At 38.9% G+C, this 25,510-nt stretch overlaps 1 protein-coding gene across 3 annotated transcripts in view; it reads right to left on the reverse strand.

Moving 5' to 3' along the window:
• ext2 (exostosin glycosyltransferase 2) overlaps positions 1 to 25,510 on the reverse strand; it is a 164,969-nt gene that overhangs the window by 120,198 nt on the left and 19,261 nt on the right. For all 3 annotated transcript variants that reach the window (XM_072272694.1, XM_072272695.1, XM_072272696.1), the window contains 2 exons: positions 4,841 to 4,957; positions 4,279 to 4,474 (listed from right to left, as the gene is read on the reverse strand). In XM_072272694.1, the coding sequence (XP_072128795.1) occupies positions 4,279 to 4,474; positions 4,841 to 4,957 (313 nt within the window). The remainder of the gene's footprint in view (positions 1 to 4,278; positions 4,475 to 4,840; positions 4,958 to 25,510) is intronic.

Raw genomic sequence — 25,510 nt, forward strand, 5'->3', positions numbered from 1 at the left:
TAAATGGCACAAAAGAAGAAGAAATTAAAAATCTATAAGAGGATAGTAAATCAGCAAGGAGTAGTAGCTTAAATAGAATAAATGCAAGTTATATTACACAGGATACACTCTAATGTACAAAGCAGCAAAAAAAAAAACTCCCTAAATTACTCTCACTGCCCTCGAGGGACAACCTAACTCAAACATTTCAGTTGTACATGCACAAATAGTACAAACATTGAAGAGATGGATATTTTGACCATTTGGAGTGTTAATTTCATATCCACCTCAGGAAAGAAAAAACAATAAAGAATAAGGAAGGTATTTACAGGGATGTCATATTAATGAGTACTTTACAGTAGGGATTTCCAGATGCTGTTAACCTCACATGCAGTAGATGTGTGTTTTTAAGATCAATAAATGCTTCCTCTTTATATTTCTTCTAAGACACTGATTCCCCACACTTCTCTTGTGGTGCTGATTCTCTAGCTTCATTGGTTCTCAAATTCCAAAAACTACAGTATTTGGATATATTTTTGCATGAAATGTGTAGTTTATTGTTCTGCTCGTCCTAGCTATGTCGATCTCATAGCTACTGTATGTTTATCAGTACCCTATCTTGCTATTAACTTATAGTCAATTCTATAGTTTCTCTCTGCATCCAAAAGTCTTGATTTTTATGAAAATCAATTTTCCAAATAGCTTATGATTCCAGCTATAAACCAGGGCAGGATACAAAGCATAAAATTGGTTGTTTTTTTTCTCCCAGCAAAGGCTGATTTACTATACATAAACTGCAGCTTCTGTTTTGTCCTTGTCCAGCCACAAGACAGGGTAGATCCCAGTGTGCCAGATCCAAAAAGCTCGAAGATACATCAATTAAAATTAAATATTTTTCTATCTATCATTTTTTCATTTTCCAAAGGGGTAACAAACTGAAACAATATCTTGCTCCCTTAAATGCTAATGTAGGGAACTGGAGGTATAGTTTCAAAATATTGTGGAGTGGCCATAGTTTGAGAGAGACAGGATTAGAGTGGGGAAAATGAGGCTTTGGTCTAGAGGCTTCAGTGAGGAGAGGTGAAGGCTGCGATGAGGCTCCTGTCAGGTTACCCTTTCTTTTATTATTAGTGCCTAGTTAGATTAGAAAGAGTGAATTCTAAGTCTGTGATGTACTCCTTGTAAAAGACGTGGGAAATCTGGAAGAACTTCCTGCCTCCTTGACTGTTATGAGAAGTGCATCTGGATGCAGCTCCTTATAGACAATGTTAGGGAGTTGGATGACCTTCAGGAGAATGAGCAGCTGATAGATAGGGGCTACAGGGAGGTAGGCACACCCAAGTTGTAGGAGGCAGGTAGCTGGATGATTGTCAGGAGAGGGAAAGGCAATAGGCAGAGAGAGCAGAGGATCCCTATGGTCATTCTCCTCAATAACAAGTATAACACGTTGGATGCTGTTGGGCGGGGGGGGCGGGGTGGGGGGGGGGACCGACCAGGGAAAACCGCAGTGACCAGGTCTCTGGCACAAAGTCTGACTCCGGGCCTCAGAAGGGAAGGGGAAGAAGAGGAGAGCAGTGATGATAAGGGATTCAATAGTTAGAGGAACAGACAGGAGATTCTATGGACGGGAAAGAGACTCTGCAGATGTTATGTTTCTTCCCACATGCCAGGGTAAGGGAAATCTCTGATCGGGTCTACAGCTTCTTAAGGGTGAGCAGCCAGAAATTGTGGTATGTATCGATAACAACACCATAGTTAGAACAAGGGATGAGGTCCTTAAGAAAGAATATAGGGAACTAGGTAGGACGATGAAAAGTAGGACCACAAAAGGTAGTAAATCTCTGGATTGCTACCTGTGCCATCCGCCAATGAGGGCGAGAATAGGGATGATAATGCAGTTGAATGTGTGGCTGAATAATCAGTGCAGAGATCAGAGTTTAAAATTTGTGGATCAATGTGAACTATTCTGAGGAAGCTATTACCTGTACAAAAGGGATTGGCTACACCTGAACTCAAGGGGGACCAACCGCCTTGTAGTGAGGTTTGCCAGAGCTGTTAGGGAGGGCTTAATCTAGTCTGGTAGGGGATGGGAACCAGAGTGATAGGTCAGAGGATAGAACAGTTGGTGTAAAGTTAGATGCAGCGTGTTGAGAGACTGTAAAGGAGGCTAGGTAGCAGGTAGGACATAAATGCAGTCAGCGGGATGAGCTGAAATATGTCCATTTTAATGCAAGTAGTATCAGGAACAAGGACAATCAACTTAAAGCATGCATCAGTACATGGAACAATAACATTGTGACTATTAAAGAAGCATGTTTGTCGTAGGAGCAGGAATAGCTGCTTCAAAAAGGGTCAGGGAGGAAGGTAATACAGGATGGGGAGTGGCATTGCTAATCAGGGACAGTATTGTAGTTTAGAAAGCGGGGATGTCATGGAGAGATACTGAGTCAGTGTGGATAGAATTCAGGAACAGGAAGGGAGCAATCACTCAATAGGGAGTATTCTATAGACACCTTAACAACAACCAAGACAGTGGATCAGATTGGAAGGCAGATTTTGGAAAAGTTACAAATAATGGGGTTGTTGTCATGGGTCACTGCAACTTCCCTAATATTGATTGGCACCTCCTTAACTCAAAAGGTGCCGATGAGACGAAGCCTGTTATGTGTGTGAGGATAAACTCCTAATAAGTATGTAGACTAGAGGAGAGGTCACACTGGATCTGGTACCAGGCAATGAACTTGGTCAGGTTCATTCACCTATGATCTCTCAGTGGGTGACCACAATTCCCTGACCTTTACCATAACCTTGAACAAGGATAGGAGCAGATGGTATAGCAAAATATTTAATTTGAAGAGGGCAAATTATGATGCTATTAGGCAGAAACTTAGAAGTGTAAATTGGGAACAGATGTAAAATGCCTTATTGATAAATCTGATTGCTTCTAACAACTTATTAAACTTAGGAGAATGATGCTTATCCCAAGAATTTTGACATCAGTCTGATATCAAGATAGAAGTTCAAAAAATGAGAAGCGTTAATAGGTTAGATAGCCAAAGTCTTCCTCCCCCCAATGAAAATATCAAACACTAGGTGGCATAGTTCTGAAGTGAGTGACCGAAAGTTTAAAGTTTTTTTAAAACTATACAGACTGGTGGGTGCCTTAAACATGCTGCTGGGGAAGAAGTGGAAGCAGATACAAGAGCAATGTTTAAGAGGCATTCAGACAGGCAGGTAACAGAGGGATATGGATCATGTTCAGGCAGATGGGTTTAGTATGGATTGGCTTCTTGGTCACCACAGACATCATTAGCCAAAAGGCAACAGGTATTCACAACAGACACACAAGAGACTGCAATTGTGCATCTTCAAGATTTGGGAAGTAACAAGATGAGATGGATTCCATTCTAAATATTTCATACTGTCATTCCTTTTTTTATAATTAGAACTTCCATCTGGACAAAAGCCGTAAAGCAGATGTGGAATGGTACTGCGCTAGCAAGGTCAGCCTACAAATTGCACTCAAATTTCTGAAGTGTGCTTTGAACTCACAATTTTAGTATCTGAAAGTCAGTGAGCCATGGCTGGGCAACTGAGGAATTACCACCCATTGAACAATTCTTTGCCTTGAAGTAGAATTATATGCCAATGGATACTGATGGTGCAATCTTGTTTTTATGTCCCCTTTTACAGTCATCTTCGTCTTTTATTCACAAATCAGATTCTAAGCTTTATTTCTCATGCATGTTGCAATTTAAACGTTTTCATGTTTCTGTTCTGAGGTCATCTTCCCCCACTTTCCACCTCCAACTGCTTTTGCTACTTTGCTGGATTAGTTCATCTCTTTCAATCGTGATATGTAACTTTCTGCTCATACAAATCCTAGCAATGTTCACATGAAGCAAATTAAGAGGTTAACCAAATGGCTTCGATACGGCTTATATTCAGCGAGGGGGAAAAGAGGTTATTCTCCCTATGTGTTAGATTTGAGACATTTATCCACACAAGTACATATTCCCAGGCCAGAGAGACTGAAGTGGTGCCAACATCTGACTGCTAAAAAAAAAAAAGGCAGAACAACCTGCAAATATTGAATGTGGGAAATAATTCAAGTTGGCACAAACATGCATTTCTCCTCTCCCTTTCATGGCCTCTCTGACACAATCCAATATACTTAATAGGTGAGTACAGATAGAAGTTTTTGCAGCAGTGCCAGTAGAAATCATTGCCAACTTAAAATTATGAATTATATTTAAAATAATTAGTTTAATAAATGTCCTTAAATGTATAAACACATACCTGTAATATTTGTGGGTAATTGAAGACCTGATTTTTATGGCACCGTTTCCGTGTGGAAGAGACACCTTCTGACAAATTTGTACATTTATCAAGGATTAGGAGAGCATCTTTATGTTCTGCCTCTATTGCCTCCAGTTCAGAACGGTATTCTGAATGGATAGCAGTTTGTGCCGACAACATAAAATACATTCGGTAACTGAAAGACATTTAAAAATAATCTTATTGTTATTAATTTACATTGCAGGCATTTATTCTATAGCCTTAGAGCCTTGTGCAACCTGGTACCAATTTCACTAATGTCAGTTTTATTCCTTTCCATTACATAATTTAGTGAATTGTAACACTCTACATAGATTCATCAGAACTAAATTTACTTTGCGGTGGAGAAGTAGTTACACTTCATAATACTTTAAAAATAACAAGAAATTTTAATGGATCAGCAAATAAAAGCATGGCATAGATGCGTGAGGAAGCTGCCCATCAACCATGGGGTCATGTATCCAACAATGACAAAATAGTTGATTTATACGGCTAATTCAGTAGCATATTTGTTGGTTCTTACCCAGGCATCTTCTCAGGTAGTTTGACATCTGCTGACAGTGGACTAAAAACTGGAATACTGACATCGTAACCTTGTCGATAGGTCCATGTGGAAAAACCTCCACCAGCAAGAAGGGCCCTTAAAATAGATAAATAAAAATTATGATCATAAACTCCAAAATATACTATTCTAAAAATAGCTCAAGGACGGACAAGCAAAGCTGCCAAAGTAAATTGGCCAATTTTAGGATCATTTTTGCTTTGTACACTTACATAAACAAATCTGCAAAAGTTAAAACCAGAACTACAATTTACAACAAATAAAATTATTGTTAATTTAAGCAAATAAAATTTACACCAACCAAAAATATACCAGATAACATCTCTGACACAGAATGAAATCCATTCAAACCATTTGCTGCGTAGTTTATAAAATGTTTGTGGTCCGAAGAAACGATTTTTTTTTAAAGCATCACCTACCACATCTACCGTTCTCTTGATTCCTCCCTTTTTCATAGTTTGGCACAATCAAGCTTAAAGAATTACAACTGTATACTACACTTATTGAGAGGAATAAACAATCTAAACTGTTATTCCTCTCCATAGATGCTGCCTGACCTGCTGAGTTCCTCCAGCATTTTGTGCTAGTTATTTCAAGACTTCTAGCACTTGCAGAATCTCATTTATGTATAATAGACTTCTGTGCTTTTCCACAAGTTCTTCAAAAAATAACTCCAAAAAAGCTATACCAGCTGGCTTTATGTCAGGTTGTATTTGTAAAATTTGATAAGATATTTCACTATTGTACCTAATTGCAATATGCTGTTCCTGATCAGATATTCACAAATAAAAATAATGTTATTTATGGCATATAGATCAGAAGCTTCTGTATTGAATATACATCTTATAATCAATACTGCTTAAACTATCAAAGTTTTATATATCAAACTCTACTTTGCAATAAAGACTTGAATCAGCTATGCCTAGGATTTGCTATATTGCAGTCAGAAAGATACCTCATAATTTTGCTGCAGCAAGCAATGTCAAATCCAAAACAGAAAGGGCACAAGAATTAAATATAGAGAAGGCAAAAGATTAAATATAGATCTTGCACTGAAAATGAATGCTAATGCTTTGCTTTGGACAAAAATAAAAGCTGAACAAACATAATTCAAGTCCCAGCAGAACAACAGGCCAAAAGACCTAATTCCATCAAGGTTTACTGATTCTCTAATTTTACTGATTCTGTACTTAAGTTAAATCTATTCTTCTGGTACATTGGAACAAATTAAATCATTTCAAGAATACAGTACAACATTTCGGATACATAATGCTATGCAGCCTTGGGCACAAATATACAGCTAGGGTGCCTAAAACAGTACTGCAATTTTATATATTGTATTGCACTGTAATGCTGCTGCAAAAAAAGATTCCATGACACATATGAGAGATGACAAACCTGATCCTGATATGGGTCTCTATTTTGGACTGAGTGGGAAAGGGGCAGGGAGAGGGGAATCATGGTTAGGAAAAGGGAAAGGGAGAGGGGAGGGAACAGGAAGCACAAGAGACACATTCTGTCATGATCAATAAACTATTTTGTTTGGAATAAAATCCCTCTGTCCTGCCGCCTATCCTACAGCCCTCACGCGGTGCTCCATCCTTGCCATTCCCAACATCCTTTGCTCCCACCAGATTTACAAACTCGCTCTCCACTCCACATTGATAAATACACTACTGTACAAAAGTCTTAGGCTAAACTGTGCCATCTTCTTCATGGTAGATGGCTTCTAAACATCTACATCAAATGCCTTAACTTAGTTCATACAAATTTCACCCTAATACTCTGGGAATTTAATTGACTCAATACTTTGAGAGAAGGACTAAAATATTACTTCGTTCCCATCAAAATATAATATCCCATGCTGAACATGCATAATTCCTTGGCAAAAGGCTAAAACTGTTAGCAGATTTTTAAACTACCACCATGCAGGAAATACATGCTGGTTGATCATTTCTACAAACTAATAGGAATCAACATAAGAACAAAGAAACAAAAAGGAACACCAGGAGGCTACTTGATCACCTCAATCCTGCTCAGCCACTAACTACGCCTCACTTCTTCCTTGCCAGGTCCCTGTGGCTTCAGTTCCCTAATCTTTCAAAAAACTGATTTATGATCAGATTTCTGAACGGACAATGAACCCATGTATACCACCTCACTACTTTCTTTCATTTTTTGCACTACTTAATTATATATATTCTTACTGTCATTTGTAGTTTTATTATGTATTGAAATGTACTGCTACCACAAAATAACAAATTTCATGACATATGCCAGTGATATTAAACCTGATTCAGGTTCTTTAAAAAAAACAAGAATCTCACCTCCCCCACCCCCCAGAGTGTAAAATTCTGGAAATTAATCACTCTCTCAAAAAAGAGCAAATAATTTTACATCAATATAATTAAGGGCCTCAGATAATCAGCACTCAATGGGTTAATTTCATTCTAGACTTTTATTTGAAGCAAATGCAGCTATTATTAAAAATACGATATGTTTAGATCTAGATCATAATGCCATGATGCAGGGAAGGAAGTACCTTGCTTCACAAACAGAATTCATAAGCTGGTGACAAAAGCAAGAATAGCAGCAATTGTAGACAGAGTACATTTTTTTCCCTCCCAGCACCTTGTCTCAAGGGTATTGACTCATGAAGGAAGAATGAAAGCTGGAAACGTCCTGGTAAATCGTCTGATTTGTGGCTTTTCCATATTTATGCTTAATTGCGGTTTTAATTCTGCACTGATCTTATGATATAATATTGTGCAGCCTTTACTAATGCAAAGCTGTGATTGGTTGCAGCAAGTTTTCTTAAATCTCAGCTTCTGAAGCATTTCTGAGCCAAATTGTTTTCCTTGTAAAAGAATCCAACTACCCTATTACTCAGCAGAGGAGAAATTGAATTAAATTGCAAGTGCCATTGCTTGACTTTTCACCCATTTAATAGGTATTGTGGTTATTACACACTAAAGTTATTCCTTTTATGTCCATCTGAAGATGCACACATATTTAAGACAGAAAATTATTAGCAGATGCGTGCAGTACAAAATGTCTTACAGACTCGTTTTGTGGTGTATCCATACACATTGAAAATTACCATGACTTCTAGGACTACATGGTATATATGTACTCTATAGCAATCCTTTTGTCTCCAAGAGCATCGATTTCAGAGATAATCATAAGAAGAAAAAATTTGAACTTGAGGAATAGTTATATTGACACTGGAAAACTTATGATTAACATGCTGATCCAGTTTACAACAAACAACCAAGTAAGAATGCATTTAATTCAACGTCATGACATTGGAAGATTATAAATGAAAGAACATAGTATGTTTCAGAACCTCTATAGCAGGTCAACATAATCAGGTCAATTATTCCACAACCAAAACTAACAAGAGCACAATCATATGATCACCTTTTCTTGATCTTGTCATCTTTAATTACTTGAAGAGCAAATACATGCGTGACAGGAAAAGGTCTGCAGAGCTTATGGCCAAAATAGTACTGGATTGCCAGACGTCAAAACTTGCATTTCAATATGGGGCAGTGCTGACGTGGTGAAATATTAAAAAAGGAAATGCCCTAGTTTCAGGTCAAATAATAGGCAGCACAATAGTCTAGTGGTTAGCGCGATGCTATTACAGCTTGGGGCACAGGTTGGAGGCTGTTTCCAGTGCCGTCTATAAGGAGTTTGTACATTCTCCCTGTGACCACCTGGCTTTCCTCCAGGTGCTCCAGTTTCCTTCCAGTCCAAAGATGTCCCAGTTAGTAGGTTAATTAGTCATTGTAAATTGCCCTGTGATTAGGCTAGTGTTAAATAGCTGGGTTGCTGGGTGCCACAGCTCATTGGGCCAAAGGGGCCTGCTCTACGCTGCACTACATCTCTAAAGAAAAAATAATAAAATAAAGTACTTCTATATTACGACAATGACCAGACTTCAAAAGGTGGTTTGAGATGTCACAATGTTGTGAACAGCAATACATTAACAGAAGTTTACTACCGATGTGAGAAGAGCATTGGAATGTGTGAACTGAATGCACAATTCCAAATGCAAAAAAAAAATGACCATTTCATCAGAAAGATTCAGTTCAATGTTCCTCAAATAGGAGCATCTTTGAGAAAACCAGAAGCAAAAAAGACACAGATGTGTTTTGAACTTCCTTAATCAATGTAAAATGAAATGAAAACTTTTTGCTTGCAGTCAACTGTTAACTCATCAAGGTTGAACTCAGTCCCCACAAGGAAATGATTGTAACGTCCTGTCTGTGGAAAAATGCAGCTTAACACAAGTGAATTGAATTGACTTTATTTCTTACGTCCTTCACATACATGAGTAAAAACTTTAACGTTACATCTCCATCTAAATGTGCAATGCATAGTAATTTGTAATAAATAGTATGTACAACAGGACAGTCAATTTAGCATAGAAATATAATTGTATCAGCGTGAATTAATCAGTTTGATGGCCTGGTGGAAGAAGCTGTCCCGGAGCCTATTAGTCTTGGCTTTTATGCTGCAGTACTGTTTCCCAGATGGTAGCAGATGGAACAGTTTGTGATTGGGGTGACTCAGGTCCCTGAAGATTCTTCGGGCCCTTTTTACGCACCTGTCTCTATAAATGTCCTGAATAGTGGGAAGTTCACATCTACAGATGTGCTGGGCTGTCCACACCACTCTCTGCAGAGTCCTGCGATTGAGGAAAGTACAGTTCCCATACCAGGCAGTGATATAGCCAGTCAGGATGTTCTCAATTGTGCCCTTGTAGATAGTACTTAGGATTTGGGGAATCATGCCAAACTTCTTGAACTTTGAGGTGAACGAGGCACTGTTGTGCTTTTTTCCACCATACAGCCGGTATGTTCCTACCACGTGAGATCCTCTGTGATGTGTATGCTGAGGGACTTAAAGCTGTTCACCCTCTCAACCCCAGGTCTATTGATGTCAATAGGGGTTAGCCTGTCTCCATTCCCCCTGTAATCCACAAACAATTCTTTTGTTTTTGCAAAATTGAGGGAAGCAGCTGTTCCTTTAACACCATTGTGTCGAGATGATGACTTCTTCTCTGTAGGCTACCTCATTATTATTTGAGATAAGGTCAATTAATGCAGTATCAACAACAAATTTAATTAGTAGGTTGGAGCTGTGGTATACAGAGAGTAATGAAGGGAGCTTAGGGCACAGCCCTGAGGGGCTCCTATGTTGAGGATCAGAGCGGCAGAGGTGAGGGAGCCCACTCTTACCACCTGCCAGCGATCTGACAGGAAGTCCAGGATCTAGCTGCGCAAGGCAGGGTTAAAGACTGAGGTCTCTGAACTTCTTGTCAAGCCTAGTGGGAATTATGGTGTTGAATGCTGAACTGTAGTCTAAGAACAGCATTCTCACATAAGCATCCTTCTTCTGCAGATGTGTAAGGACCCTGACACAATGTGTAGATCTGCGGCTATTGTGTCATCTATCGATCAGTTATGTCGGTAGGCAAATTGTAGGGGCTCCAGTGTGCATTGTAGCATGCTGCAGTTGTAGTCCTTCACCAGCCTCTCAAAGCATTTGCTGATTATTGAGGTGAGTGCGACAGGATGCCAGTGATTCAGACATGTTACCTTGGTCTTTTTAGGTACAGGAACAATGGTGGATGGTTTGAAGGAGGAGGGCACTCTACACTGGGAGAGGGAGAGATTAAAAATATCTGTAAACACACCTGCCAGTTATGCTGCGCACATCCCGGGTACCTGCCCTGGGATGCCGTCCGGTCCTGCAACCTTGTGACTGTCCACTCATTGGAAACACCGGTGTACTTCAGCTTCACAGCTAACCAAGATGCAGGTCACTTCGGCAGCTCTCTTTGGGAGCTCAGTGTTGGCGACATTGAACCGAGAGTAAAAAACATTTAGCTCATCCGGGAGGGAGGCAGCAATGTTGGCAGCACCACTGCGCTGAGCTTTTAAGTCTGCAATGGTGTGCAGACCTTGCCATAAGCTGCATGTGTTGTTGGTGGACAGTTGTGTCTGGATCTTGTCCCTGTACTATCGTTTCGCTGCCTTGATGACTGCGTAGATTGTAGCTGCACTTCTTGAGTTCCTATTGGTTACTGGCAATGTAAGCTGTCTTGCGCAGTAAGTGCAGCTCACATGAATCCATAGATCCAAGGTTTCTGACAACATTCTCGCTAAAATGCTAACCATATAAATGTACAACAAAATCTTCCCGCTTCACATTTTAACCTCTTTTACCCTCAAGACAAAGATGTTGACTATTTTAATTTTTTTTGGTAAACAAAGCTTCCCCCCTCCCCACCGGTGGTAGTACAACAGTATTTAAACTATCCTTGTAGATTTAGGTTTTTGTTTTCCATACTTAGTTGCTGAACCATGACACGATACCATTACATTTAGCACTTGAGTAAACAGACTTCGCAACTGTTCATCTCCTTAACTTGATTGAAAAGCTGAGGAAAATCGAACTAAAAAGGTAGCTCAAATCAGGTGCAGACACAGAAAATAAAAGACATGAGCAAAATGAATGTATATTTAATATACATGAATTGTATCTTGTTATCTTCAAACACAAGAATGAACCTCCAAAGTCAAGAACATATACAGTGCAGAACACACTTTACTCCACCATATCTATGCTGATCATTGACAAAGACACAAATCCCCTCATCCACACAAATCCCATTTATCTGAATGAAACTCTTATCCTCTATTCTTGCCTATGCAAGTGCCTGTCTAAATGTCTTTTAAATACAGTGACTATATCTGACATCACCCACTTTGGCAGTGAGTTCCAGATATCAAACACTTTCTGTGTCTAAGTTTCTACAGATGCTGGAAATCCAGAGCAATACAAATTGCTGGAGGAAGGCAGCAGGTCGGAATGAAAGGTCTCAGCCTGAAATGTCAAACGTTTATTAATTTCCATAGATACTGCCTGATCTGCTGAGTTCCTCCAGCATTTTGTTCCTGTTTCTACTTCAGACAATATCCTGGTGGATTTCTCCGCACTATCTTTAGTGCATCCACAACCTTCATTCGGTGTGACACCAGAACTACAGACAATAATTCAAGTATAGCCTAACCAGTGTTCTATAAAGTTGCAGCATTACATCCCAATTTTTATATTCTTTGACCCGACCTATGAAGGCAAGCATGCCATATACCTTATGTGCTGCCTAAGTAATACATGTAGTCACCTTCTGGAACTATGATTTGAGGCTTAGAGCCTTTCTCTTCACCCAAACTATTTAGCATTATCATTTACTGTGTGTGCCCCACTGCTATCTTACTTACCAAAATGCAACAGCTCAAACTTATGGGGAATTAGTTGCATCTGTGAACATTTCTTCCAACTTTCCAACTCTGATCTATATTCTGCTGGAGCTTTAGATAAATTACTATTTACAACACAACCATCTTTCATTTCATCTAAAGTGATTCATCATACTTAAGTTCACATCCAAGTCATTAATATATGTCATAAACAAAGGTCCCAGCACCAGTCCCTGACGTGTGCTACTGCTCAGACTTTCCAATCAGAAAAGAATCCTTATATCACTTCCCTCTGCATCTCATCAGCAAGCCAATTTAGAATCCAATCAGGCAGCTCACCTTGAACCCAATGTTCCTTCACAAACAGCATACCACGTGGAAGGTTATTAAACACCTCCACAGAGAAATCTACACTGCCTTCAATCTTCTTAGTTACCTTCTCAGAAACATAAGATTAGGAAGGCAAGACTCTACCACACAAAGACATGCTGACAATCCCTGATCCCTTTTCAGCTGTATATAAATACCAGCCCTTGGGAATTTCTCCAGTGATTTCACTACCACTGACACAAGGCTCATCAGCCTGTAGTTACCTGGATTATCCCTTCTCCTCTAGCTGTTCTCTAGTCTTCTGGCACTTCATATATGGCTAAAAAAGATGCAAAAACCATCTCAGGGCCGCAACTATCTGCTCCCTTGCTTCCCTTAATAACCTGGGATAGAACCCATCTACCTCTAGGGATTTATGATCTCTATCCCATGACATCTTACACATTCTCTTTCTTAATAATGACCATTTCCAGATTGTCGATGAACTTACTATCTTTCATGTCATCCCTTCCTGAATAACAAATGAAAATATTCATTCAGGCCTTCACTCATGTTACCTGTCTCCAGACACAGATTACCTATTTAGGTCATAAAGATATCTACTCTTTCCTTGGTAGGAAAAGGTATTTCCTAGTCCCTTTAGCACTCCAAAATCTCCTATGTTCTCTGCCACACACTCAATATTTCTCAAAGAGACTCCCTTAATCTCAGTTGCCCAAACCTGCCATGTTTTATTTTCTTGACCACACCTTTTGAGAATCTTTGTCATCCAAGATTCCCAAATCTTGCTACCTTTTCTTGAACCCTTACCAAGACATGCTGGGCCGGAACTCTCTTTTGTAAGACTCTTACCTTGTTGGCTGTCAGTTCACCTGCAAACATCTGATCCCAGCCTACTTTTACCAAGTCCTCTCTTGCGATTTTAGAACTTAAATTTGTGAACCAACCTCACCCCATTCTGTTACCAGCATGAAGCTTAAAACAATGGTGGCTGTTCCAAAGTTGTTCTTTCATCCTCCTCTGCACTCTGCCCCAATACTTTCACCACTTAGAGATGCGAAATTTGGAATATGGCTATATTGTCTCCAAACACTTCTGGATATACAGTGAATCTCAGTTTATTGGGACACATCAGAACCAGTACATTTTGGCCCAGTTAAGCTGCTGCCCCAATTAGCTGGTTTCATGGAAATAAGTAAAAAAGGTACTAAAAAAAAAAGGGTATGCTACCATTTAACAAATTATATATTTAAATGAAATACAGATCAAATTAGAACACTACCAATACTACTATAGTACTGTAAAACTGTATTAGCTCCTAATAGTTATCAATGAAGGAATTCATCCAGTGTACACTGCTGTGTTCTTTCGAAGGACTGTAAATAAACAAAAATCAGCACATACACCTAGTCTGATTTGGAATAATCTTCATTTTCATTGTGACAATCAAGATCATTATCGATACTTTCAAATTCTTCGCAGTTCCGAACTTGAAGTAGTGAACGTTTCCTTTTCACTCCCAGCCATTTCTGGCATCTCCAAGCCCACGTTTGAAATAGTAGTGAGCAAAACAGTTCTGAATTGTCTTACTGCTTATTTCTCACCAACTATCAATGACAAATTGTACTGCCTATATGACTTTTTGAATTGGTGTCCATTGGCTCAAATGGATAATACAAGTAACTGACACTATTTATAAACAGTTTGCTCTGAGCACGGCCACATTAGTGCACACAAGTTACACTAGCTAGAAAGTGTTTGACAATAGTCTCCTGTCCCAATTAAGTGACATAGCATCACAGTCGACATGGACAACATGGGCCAATTGGTCCCAGTTTTGTATTGTACAATTCTATAACTCAGAATGTCTGGCCATTCTTAACCTAAAAGGCAACATCAACTCCATGCACGCACTTCTAAAAGAATATATTCTAGAAGTGAACTTTACAGTATATATTTTAAATGGCACAGTTATCACCTTGGACAATGGTACAATTAATTTGCATTATTTGTTTAATTTTACTTGATTAGAAATAACACTATGCATTATCTTGGTGGGAGGGAGGAATGCATTCCAACTTTATGCCTTTAAAGTGGAAAACTTTAAGTACTGAAGCTATTGGGAACAGGGAAGCTGCAGCTAGGCATCAGGCTCATATTCCTACGTCCCACACCAGAATGCACAGTGGCCTTTTGACAGTTCTCTACTCAAAGGCATTTGAACTATTTTTAATTATCTCTGAATTGTTTCTAATGTCTCATTATAGAAAAAAAAGAAAATGGAAATGAAAATAAATATAACTGACCTCTCGACTCAACACTTCGATGCTGTGCCACTGGACTCAGTGGGCAATCAAACAGCACAGGAGGTCAACTGTGCTTGCAGAATTCAGAACTGACTGCTCCACAATGCGGATAAAGCCAATGATTTTCATTGAAATCAACAATTAATTCTAAATATAATTTATCCCAATATGATGCAGATACCAAAATATCATGTCTCGGGAGCTGTATGATTGGGCTAGCAAAACAAAATCCACCATTGCTGTAGATAAATCGATTAAGTAGTACTTCAAAAAAGCTAATAAAATATTTATTTGTAATAATGGAAAGTATTTATTAGGCAAAAGGAGTAAAAACAAGGCACGACACAGTTTACATACTTTCCTCAGTTTGATAAAATCATTCTCTGCCAAATTAATGTAATAATATTTCCTTTGGGATAACAACTAACATAAATTTGGAAAGTTTCCAAGCTGTCCCTCAAAAAGGACATCATATAGCATAATCTTCCCTACGAATGAACATTCATTAAACAGTTATATTTTAGATAGCAATGGCTATATTGGCAAGAGAGTTACAAAAAAGCTAAATGTGTTAGAAATACATAATTTTAACTTATCATATTATTACTTTGTTACCCTTTCTTTACACATTTTCAAGTACCAGGGAACCTGACACTTTTGATCAGTTCCAGGCAAATGGGAAATTTAAAACTATGATCATGAGAGGCAAAAAAAGTATGGGAAAAATGTTCACAACATCAGTCATGCAGAACTACATATAATCAGCTCCAGGAATCAGCCTCAGAAGAAAATTTCCATTTCATAGGCTTGCTGTTATTGGATAATCACCATCAGGAAGCAGCCAATAGGGGCTTCCACAATTTGGTTTCATGAATCTTTCAATTTTCATTTCGGATTAACTCACATGTCCATAGGCAAAGAAAACATAGCCAACCTGATACTTTTTTTGCTTACTTGGCAAGGATAGAAACAAAATAATTGTGGCTAAACTACATTATGGCAAATGTAATCTCAATTTCAAACAGAATTGTAGTTTTAACCAGTCTTTTCCAAAGTTAATCCAGTGGTAGTAATATTGAAAGGCCAAGAAAAATACCAAAACAGAAATTATTAGCATTTTATGGGCAAGGGGAGAATTAATGGTACTTTGTACTTAATATAAAATAAGATATCGGATGTGCAGAATTAGAATGTAAAACAAAACTCAAGGATTGGATATAAAAAAATGGAATGGATGACCATCAACCAGCTTTACTCCCTGGCACAACTCTAATGCTGGCCCAGATTCTGCAGATTATATTTCAAAAACCAAACTAACTCATAATTCTCAATTGAAAAAAAAAGCAAGATTGGGCTTTTGATATACTGCAGACTTAACATTAAAAAAAAAGAAAATCTTTGTGGTATGGTAAAAATGATGTTTAATATTCAAACTGAATTTTGAAAGAAACCACATGCAACATTTTTTAAAGACTGAAAAACATGACACTGTAATTCCCCTTTTACAATTCTGCAATACAATATAGATATACAGGAACATCAAAAACAAGTCTTAATAAAAATGTATAAATGTGCTCTAATAAAACTCTTAAAATGCTCAATGACACAGTTAATTATTCCAAGAGATAATTTATAGTGAACGGCAATTCTACGACTATTCTGTAAACCCAGGGGTAGTTCTTCAGCTTTACCACAGATCCATGGTGCAGATAGGGCTTTGCCCACATCCCTAGCAGTATAACAGATCATTTTTCTCACTCTTTTGCAGATCACATTTCTTCCTACTACTCTCGATTGCAGCTGTCAGAAAAAAACTGATTCAACGATAGTGGCATTTGTGACAATTTAGTTGTATGAAAAACTACTGAAATTTATCGCTGTGGATGGAGTAATATCAGTCTCAATTGCTAGTGAGGGACAGCCTGTGAGATATTGAAATGTTGAAGTGAACAGTTAGTTTTTGATGTACTGTAGACCATGGTCTCAATTTAGGGGCTTTGTTATTGCTGGATGGTGGGTGATGGGAATGCTGATGCTTTATGTTAGAATAATTGGGGGAGGGTTGATGCTGCTTCCTGCTGCTTGTGCGTGGGGAGGGGAAGAGGCTTTGGGGTTTATATGTTTTTTTCTGTCATTCATTCTTTGGGGTTTTTTTTTCTGTTTTGAGGATGTTGACAGAGAGTGAGAATTTCAGGTTGTATATTGTTTACATTCTCTGAACTAGTGATCGACTGAATTCCCTACAGTACTGCAATGATCACATTCGTCCAATACCTGCCACCTGAATTCACTTCATTTACCTAATCTGAATAGAACGTCCACCTCACTGGAGCAGCAGAGTCCGTTTCGTTTTCTGAACTTTAATGGAAGCTGCAACCCCAGTTAGCATTGAAAGTTTAAAATGATTTTGACAATTTTTACAAAATAATTTGAAGTAACTTAATTTACAAACATCTCCTAACCTCATGCATTCAATCCCTACTAAATCAATTTTGACTTAGACTCTTCAACTGATCTAATTCAGAAAAGAATTAGGAAGAAATTTGCCAACATAACATATAGTACATTAAAAGGTAGGCACAATATTGTGGGCTGAAGGGCATTAACCTTGCTCTAGCGTTCTAAGGGAAGTATTAACCTAAGTTACACAAGATGGCAGTCACTTGTCAGACTAAGCCCAAATGATTTTGTTGCAAAGAACACGAATAACACAATAAAGCAATGAATAAAGAATAAAATATTGGCTTTATTTTATGAAGTAGCAGCCTGGATTAAACTTAAGGAAAAAGAAGGTAGCTTACAAAAACAAGAGTAAAGGAACTTAAACCTGGCTCAAATGTTGCATTGATATTTCTTCCACACCTAATAATGACAAGTCACAACTGAGATCAAAAAATACATATTGTTTCGAGAAGTTGACTGGCAATAGCCTAATTTGATAAACACGAGAAAGATGACTCAGAATACAGCAAAAGATCGTTATGCATTTGTTCCATGATCAACCAGTTTATTGAGCATTTATAATAGAAATGCTTTTGCTTTAATTTTGTAAATACTTTCTAGTATCCACGAACACAGTCAAAACTTTATGAAACTGACAGAGCTTAAGAGTTAAACATGGAAATCCAGAAGGTGCTGTTAGTGATCCAGCTATTCCATTGGATGCAACATTTCATACAACCAAACAACTAAGTCTTGCGAACTGATGAGGAACTTCAATTATTTACAACTGTTCCTACTGTATAACCCTTCAAATATTAAGCAACCCTCAAAATGCTGGAGGAACTCAACTGGACAGGCAACATCTATGGAGGGAAATGGACAGCCAACATTTTATGTCAGAACACTTCATCAGAACTACTTTAAAATATTAAATAAAGTATGTTGCTTAACTTGAGCAAATTTTAAAATATTGTTCCAAGCCGTAAATACATCCATAAACTTACTGAAAAGTCATTAATGATTGTGATTCCATTGAAACATTTCAAATTTCACAGCATTTTTTGAAAGTTTTGATGATTTTGCTAGTTTAACTTAATTTTCCAATTTTATGCTTTGTAAGAAGCTAAAAACATTAAGTTAACATTTTAATTGCCAATGAGAATTCTTCAACAAGTTCAATGTTCAGCCACTTTGATGATAGCTGCTGGAAATCTGGTCTACCATTAAACAGATGCCTGACAGTAAAAGATAATGGAAAGGCGGAATCCTAACCACTAAGATTGTTAGATCTTTGCGGTTAGCAACAGTACGGCCACTTCTCCACTGACCTTTTATGTGTACTGGTATTAAACAGATCTTTCGTGATATCAGCAGTAAAGTTTGTCAGTCTGTGATCTAAGTCATACTTTCAAGTGTAGATCAACGGCATTTATTAGAAGCTTAAGGGAAGAATACCGACATAACTGATTTAAACACATGACAAGGATGAAATAGAAGGAAAATAATAGTAAAAAAAGCAAAAAAAAAATCATAGTTTTAAAAATATAGGTTGGGTACCCTTTATCCAAAATGCTTGGAGCACGAAGTGCTTCAGATTTTGGAACATATAATAAGATAGCTTGCAATCGCCATCATTTCTGACTGAATTTATGTGTAACCAGTAAGCAGTCTTTGCCTTACACTTGGTATCACATACCATATATGTACTGAATGCAACCTTTCAGTATGTTAGATTTTTATCAGCAATGATCTTGGCAAACTCAATGAATTTCTCTGCTGCTTCACGATCAGCAAATGCTTTATCACCACAAATCTTTAAAAATTTAATGCCATGCCTTTTCTAACATTTCTGAAAGCAGCCTGCTCAAAAAAAATCACGATTACCTTCAATTTTCAGTTTATTTTGATAAATCTTTGCTTGTTTAGTGATCTGCATACTGTTAAGCAGCATATGTTCACTTCGACACTGATGAATCCACTCTTTCAATGCACGACCAAGATCCTCATCTTTAGCTTTATACAGTGCTTTTCTATTTTTCATTAACTTCTGTTCATTTCATATGTGAGGTAACTTCTCAGAACTGTTTGTGGTGCACAGAGACTGCACATTGCCATGAAATGTTTCCAGTGCCTTGTAGAAATTTCCATTTGTGACATCATGTCAGCGCTCAAAAAAAATTAAAATTTCAGAGGTTTTCAGATTTGGAATTTCGGATAAGGGGTTCTTAACCTGTATTAAATTTCTCCTTTGAACACAACAATAATTGTATTTAATGCTTTGAATTTAATTTTTAAATTTCCTAACATGGAACTTGGGTATACTTAAGGCAGAGGTTAGCAGATTCTTCATTAGTCAGGGCATGAAAGGATACCGGGAGAAGGCAGGAGATTGGGGCTGAGAAGGAGAATGGATCAACCATAATAGATAGATAGATAGATAGATAGATAGATACATTTTATTGATCCCGAGGGAAATTGGGTTTCGTTACAGCCGCCCAATCAAGAATAGAGCATAAATATAGCAATACAAAAACCACAAGCAATCAAACAGCAAAATGCAAACTATGCCAGATGGAAATAAGTCCAGGACTAGCCTATTGGCTCAGGGTGTCTGACCCTCCACGGGAGGAGCTGCAAAGTTCGATGGCCACAGGCAGGAACAACTTCCCGTGACACCTAATGATATGGTGGAGCAAACTTGACGGTCCAAATGGCCTACTATCTTGTTGTCTTATGGTCCAAGGAACAAATAAAAGGGTAGAGGAGATCACATATTAAAGTCTTTGGAATCTACAAGTCAGCCAAAAATGTTCCTACAAAAAAAATGTAACTATGCCAACTGTGAATCTTTTCCCATGTCAAACTGAAATACATTTGAAATAAAAACTGCTTCACACACCCAAGCTGAGCTCAGCAATTTCATCAATTTTGCCTCCAACTTGCACCCTGCCCTTAAATTCACTTGGCTCATTTCTAATACCTCCCTCCCCTTTTTCAATTTCTGTCTTCATCTTTGGAGACAAACTGTTAACCAATATCTTTTATAGATCTACCGATTCCCGCAGCTATCTTGACAATACCTCTTCCCACCCTGTCTCATGAAGAAAATGCTGTACCCTTTTCTCAGTTCCGTCATCTCCACCACATTTGTTCCCAGGATAAGGCTTTCCTTTCCAGGACATCAGAGATGTCTTCCTCCTTCAAAGAATGGGGTTTCCTTCCTCTACCACTGATGCTACCGCACGAATATCTCCTCTATTTCCCAGACATCCATTCTCACCCCATCTTCCCTCCACCTTAACAGTGATAGAGTTCCTCCTGTTATTACCTACTATTTCATGAGTCTCTGCATCCAACACAACATTCTCTGCACCTGACAATCTCCTAAAGGATCCATAAAACAAATGTTTACCTCCCCCCCCCAACTCTCCGCAGGGATCGTTCCCTCTGTGATTCCCTTGTCCATTCATCCCTCCCCACTCATCATCCACCCGGCACTAATCCTTGCAAACAGTCATAGTGCCATATCTGCCTATTGAGCTCCTCTCTCACTTCCATTCAGGGCCCCAGACAGTCCTTCCAGATGAGGCAACACTTCACCTCCAAATCTGCTGGGGTAGTCTATTGTACCTGGTGCCTCCAACGCAGCCTCCTCTACATTGGTGAGACCCACTGTATCGCAAATTGAAGGACTACTTAATTGAGAACCTTCACTCCACCCACCAAAAAAATTGGAACTTCCTGGTGGCCCAACATTTTAATTCTGATTCCCATTCCAACGTATTTTTTGTGCCAATAGGTGCAGGAGTAGGCCATTCAGCCCTTCGAGCCAGCACCACCATTCACTGTGATCGTGGCTGATAATCCACAATCAGTACCCTGTTCCTGCCTTCTCCCCATATCCTGACGAAGGGTCTCGGCCTGAAACGTCGACTGCACCTCTTCCTACAGATGCTGCCTGGCCTGCTGCGTTCACCAGCAACTTTGATGTGTGTTGCTTGAATTTCCAGCATCTGCAGAATACCTGTTGTTCTCCCCATATCCCTTGACTCTGCTATCTTTAAGAGCTCCACCTAACTCTTTCTTGAAAGAATCCAGAGAATTGGCCTCTACTGCCTTCTGATGCAAAACATTCCACAGAACCACAACCCTCTGTGTGAAAAAGTTTTTCCTCAACTCTGCTCTAAATTGTCTACCCCTTATTCTTAAACTGCGGCCTCTGGTTCTGGACTCTCCCAACATCGGAAACATGTTTCCTGCCTCTAGTCTGTCCAATTCCTTAATAATCTTATATGTTTCAATCAGATCCCCTCTCATCCTTCTAAATTCCAGTGTATACAACCCAAGTTGCTCCAATCTTTCAACAGTCCCACCATCCCGGGAATTAACCTCGTGAACCTACACTGCACTCCCTCAATAGCTAGAATGTCTTTCCTCAAATTTGGAGACCAAAACTGCACACTGTACTCCAGGTGGGGTCTCACCACGGCCTTGTACAACTGCAGAAGGGCCTCTTTGCTCCTATATGCAACTCCCCTTGTTATGAAGGCCAGCATGCCATTAGCTTTTTTCACTGCCTGCTGTACCTGTATGCTTACTTTCAGTGACTGATGAACAAGGACACCTAGATCTCGTTGTACTTCCCCTTTTCCTAACTTGACCCCATTCAGATAGTAATCTGCCTTCCTGTTCTTGTCACCAAAGTGGAAAACCTCACATTTCTCTGCATTTATCTACATCTGCCCCCTCACCCAACCTGTCCAAGTCACCCTGCATTCTCATAACATCCTCCTCACATTTCACATTGCCACCCAGCTTTGCGTCATCTGCAAATTTGCTAATGTTACTTTTAATCTCTTCATCTAAATCATTAATGTATATTGTAAATAGCTGCGGTCCCAGCACCAAGCCTTGTGGTACCCCACTAGTCACTGCCTGCCATTCTGAAAAGGACCCATTAATCCCTACTCTTTGTTTCCTGTCTGCCAACCAATTTTCTATCCATGTCAGTACCCTACCCCCAATACCATTTGTTCTAATTTTGCACACTAACCTCCTATGTGGGACCTTATCAAAGGCTTTCTGAAACTCCAGGTACACTACATCCACTGGCTTTCCCATGTAAATTTTCAATAGTTACATTCTCAAAAAATTCCAGAAGATTAGTAAAGCATGATTCCCCCTTCGTAAATCCATGCTGACTCGGACCTATCCTGCCACTGCTATCCAAATATGCTGCTATTTCATCTTTTATAATTGATTCCAGCATCTTCCCCACCACTGATGTCAGACTAACTGGTCTATAATTCCCTGTTTTCTCTCTCCCTCCTTTCTTAAAAAGTGAGATAACATTAGCTACCCTCCAATCCGCAGGAACTGATCCTGAATCTATAGAACATTGGAAAATCATTACCAATGTGTCCACGATTTCTAGAGCCTTTCTTGCCTTTTGTGCCAAGATGAGGTCACCCGCAGTTATTTTATATTCTATCTGGGTAGCCTCTAATGTGATAGCATGAACACCGATTTCTCCTTCCGGTAAAAAAAAACTTCCCTCACCCTCCTTTCTTTCCCACTCTGGCCTCTTACCTCTTCTCAGCTGCCTATCACCTCCCCTTAGTGCCCCTCTTCTTTCACTTTCTTCTCCTATGGCCTTCTCTCTTCTCCTATCAGATTCCTACATCTCTTGACCTCTACCTTTACCACCCACCTGCTTCACCTATCACCTTCTAGCTATCCTTCCTCACCCTCCCCCCTCATTTTATTCTAGAATCTTTCCCTTCCTTTCCAGTCCTGAAGAAGGGTCTTGGCCTGAAACGTTGACTGTTTATTCATTTCCATGGATACTACCTGACCTGCTGAGTTCCTCAAGCATTTTATGTATGTTGCTTTGGATTTCCAGCATCTGCAGAAGTTTTTTGTTTATAAAATAAAAGCTAGTGCTTTTCTGATTAAGCAAAATTGCAAAAATGTTGAAAATCACCAGCAAAATGAAGTCTGCAGTTAAACAAGGCCAGATGATATTTTCAAAAGTTCAAATGTAGTTTTGCCATATGAACCCTTAAGTCACATATCTGTACATTATTACTCTGTACCAGTTACTTTACATTGTAACCAAAATAACAAAGATGCTTCTCATGCCATTGAAAAACAACATTTGCAGTATGGTTCACTTTGGTCTTTTGGCTGTTGGTTGCTGCCCTCCTGTGGAATTGAATAAAATTGCCACAAAAATAATCCCCCAAATTTGGACGTCAGCCATAGAAACATAGAAAATAGGTGCAGGAGTAGGCCATTCGGCCCTTCGAGCCTGCTCCGCCATTTATTATGATCATGACTGATCATCCAACTCAGAACCCTGCATCAGCCTTCCCTCCATACCCCCTGATCCCCGTAGCCACAAGGGCCATATCTAACTCCCTCGTAAATATAGCCAATGAACTGGCCTCAACTGTTTCCTGTGGCAGAGAATTCCACAGATTCACCACTCTCTGTGTGAAGAAGTTTTTCCTAATCTCGGTCCTAAAAGGCTTCCCCCTTATCCTCAAACTGTGACCCCTCATTCTGGACTTCCCCAACATCGGGAACAATCTTCCTGCATCTAGTCTGTCCAATCCCTTTAGGATTTTATACGTTTCAATCAGATCCCCCCTCAATCTTCTAAATTCCAACGAGTACAAGCCTAGTTCATCCAGTCTTTCTTCATATGAAAGTCCTGCCATCCCAGGAATCAATCTGGTGAACCTTCTTTGTACTCCCTCTATGGCAAGGATGTCTTTCCTCAGATTAGGGGACCAAAACTGCACACAATACTCCAGGTGTGGTCTCACCAAGGCCCTGTACAACTGCAGTAGTACCTCCCTGCTCCTGTACTCGAATCCTCTTGCTATAAATGCCACCATACCATTCGCCTTTTTCACCGCCTACTGTACCTGCATGCCCACTTTCAATGACTGGTGTATAATGACACCCAGGTATCATTGCACCTCCCCTTTTCCTAATCGGCCACCATTCAGATAATAATCTGTTTTCCTATTTTTGCCACTAAAGTGGATAACTTCACATTTATCCACATTAAATTGCCATGTGTAGCAAATAAAAGATATTTGATGTTTATTCTGCCTACAAAAAAATGAATGTTGTTGTGGAAAAACTGTATGCATAATTAAGGTTATCAAGAGTTTAATATAGCATGGATTAAGAAATTTGAAACCTGTGTCAACAGGGCAAACAATTCCAATAGGATCTCTTCCAACCTGACTGAAAAACACTCCCAAGAGCTTAAACGGGAAGTTAATTTAGAAGATTTTTGCAGAATCATTTACCAAAAGTAAAATTAAAAAGGGTAATATGTGTTAACAGAGATAACAAGCAAAATTTGCAAATTTTAGTTAAAATATCTAATCATTAAAATCTGAATGAATAGGACTGAGCACTTATGAAATAGAAGTTTTCAGTGCCAGGGGCTGACATAAATTAAGACTCAATACACAGCTGAACATGCAGTTCAGTGAAGAAGCCACATCTTTTCTTGACAAACTTAATAAATATCTCATAGGCAAGTAATAATTTCACTCTGTCTTTGAATGCAATCTCCCAGTGGCTCTTAAAGTAAGAGTACAGTCATCAGCTACTTTATGCTTTTGATTTTTAAACTGTGCATGCATGGAGGTTACACATTCAATCTTTTTTTTTGCATTAACATTCTGCACAGAAAATCCACATCAAAATACTGTACTCAAGATCTGAGTGCTCCAAGTATTTTAGAAAGTTAGTTTGAACATCAAGGTCACTTCATTTACTTAATGCACACTACATCTTGCAGATCTACTTCTAAATTTTTATGTAGAACTTATTAATATAAGATTATTTCTATAATTCTCATTGCCTCAGAGAACAGCCAGCATAATCAGAGCCCATATACCCCAAAAATTCTTTCTTGTCCTTATCCCCATCTGCCTGAAAACACATACTACCAGAGTTAATGACAGATTTACCCAGTTATTATAAGACTACTGAGGACTACTGGTTCACTAGTACAATAAGATGGACTTATAACCTCACAATCTACATTTTTCCACTTGCACTGCACATTATCTGTGGCTGTTGCACTTTATCCTGTATTGTTATAGAACACAGAATAATACAGCACAGTATAGGCCCATGATGTTGCACCAATCTTTTAATCTACAAAAGAATCAATCTAATGCTTCCCTCCTGCATTGCCCTCAATTTTTATTTCATCCATGTCCCTATCTAAGAGACTCTTGAAAGTCCCT

Source organism: Mobula birostris, chromosome 11 (assembly GCF_030028105.1).
Source record: "Mobula birostris isolate sMobBir1 chromosome 11, sMobBir1.hap1, whole genome shotgun sequence".
NCBI lineage: Eukaryota > Metazoa > Chordata > Chondrichthyes > Myliobatiformes > Myliobatidae > Mobula > Mobula birostris.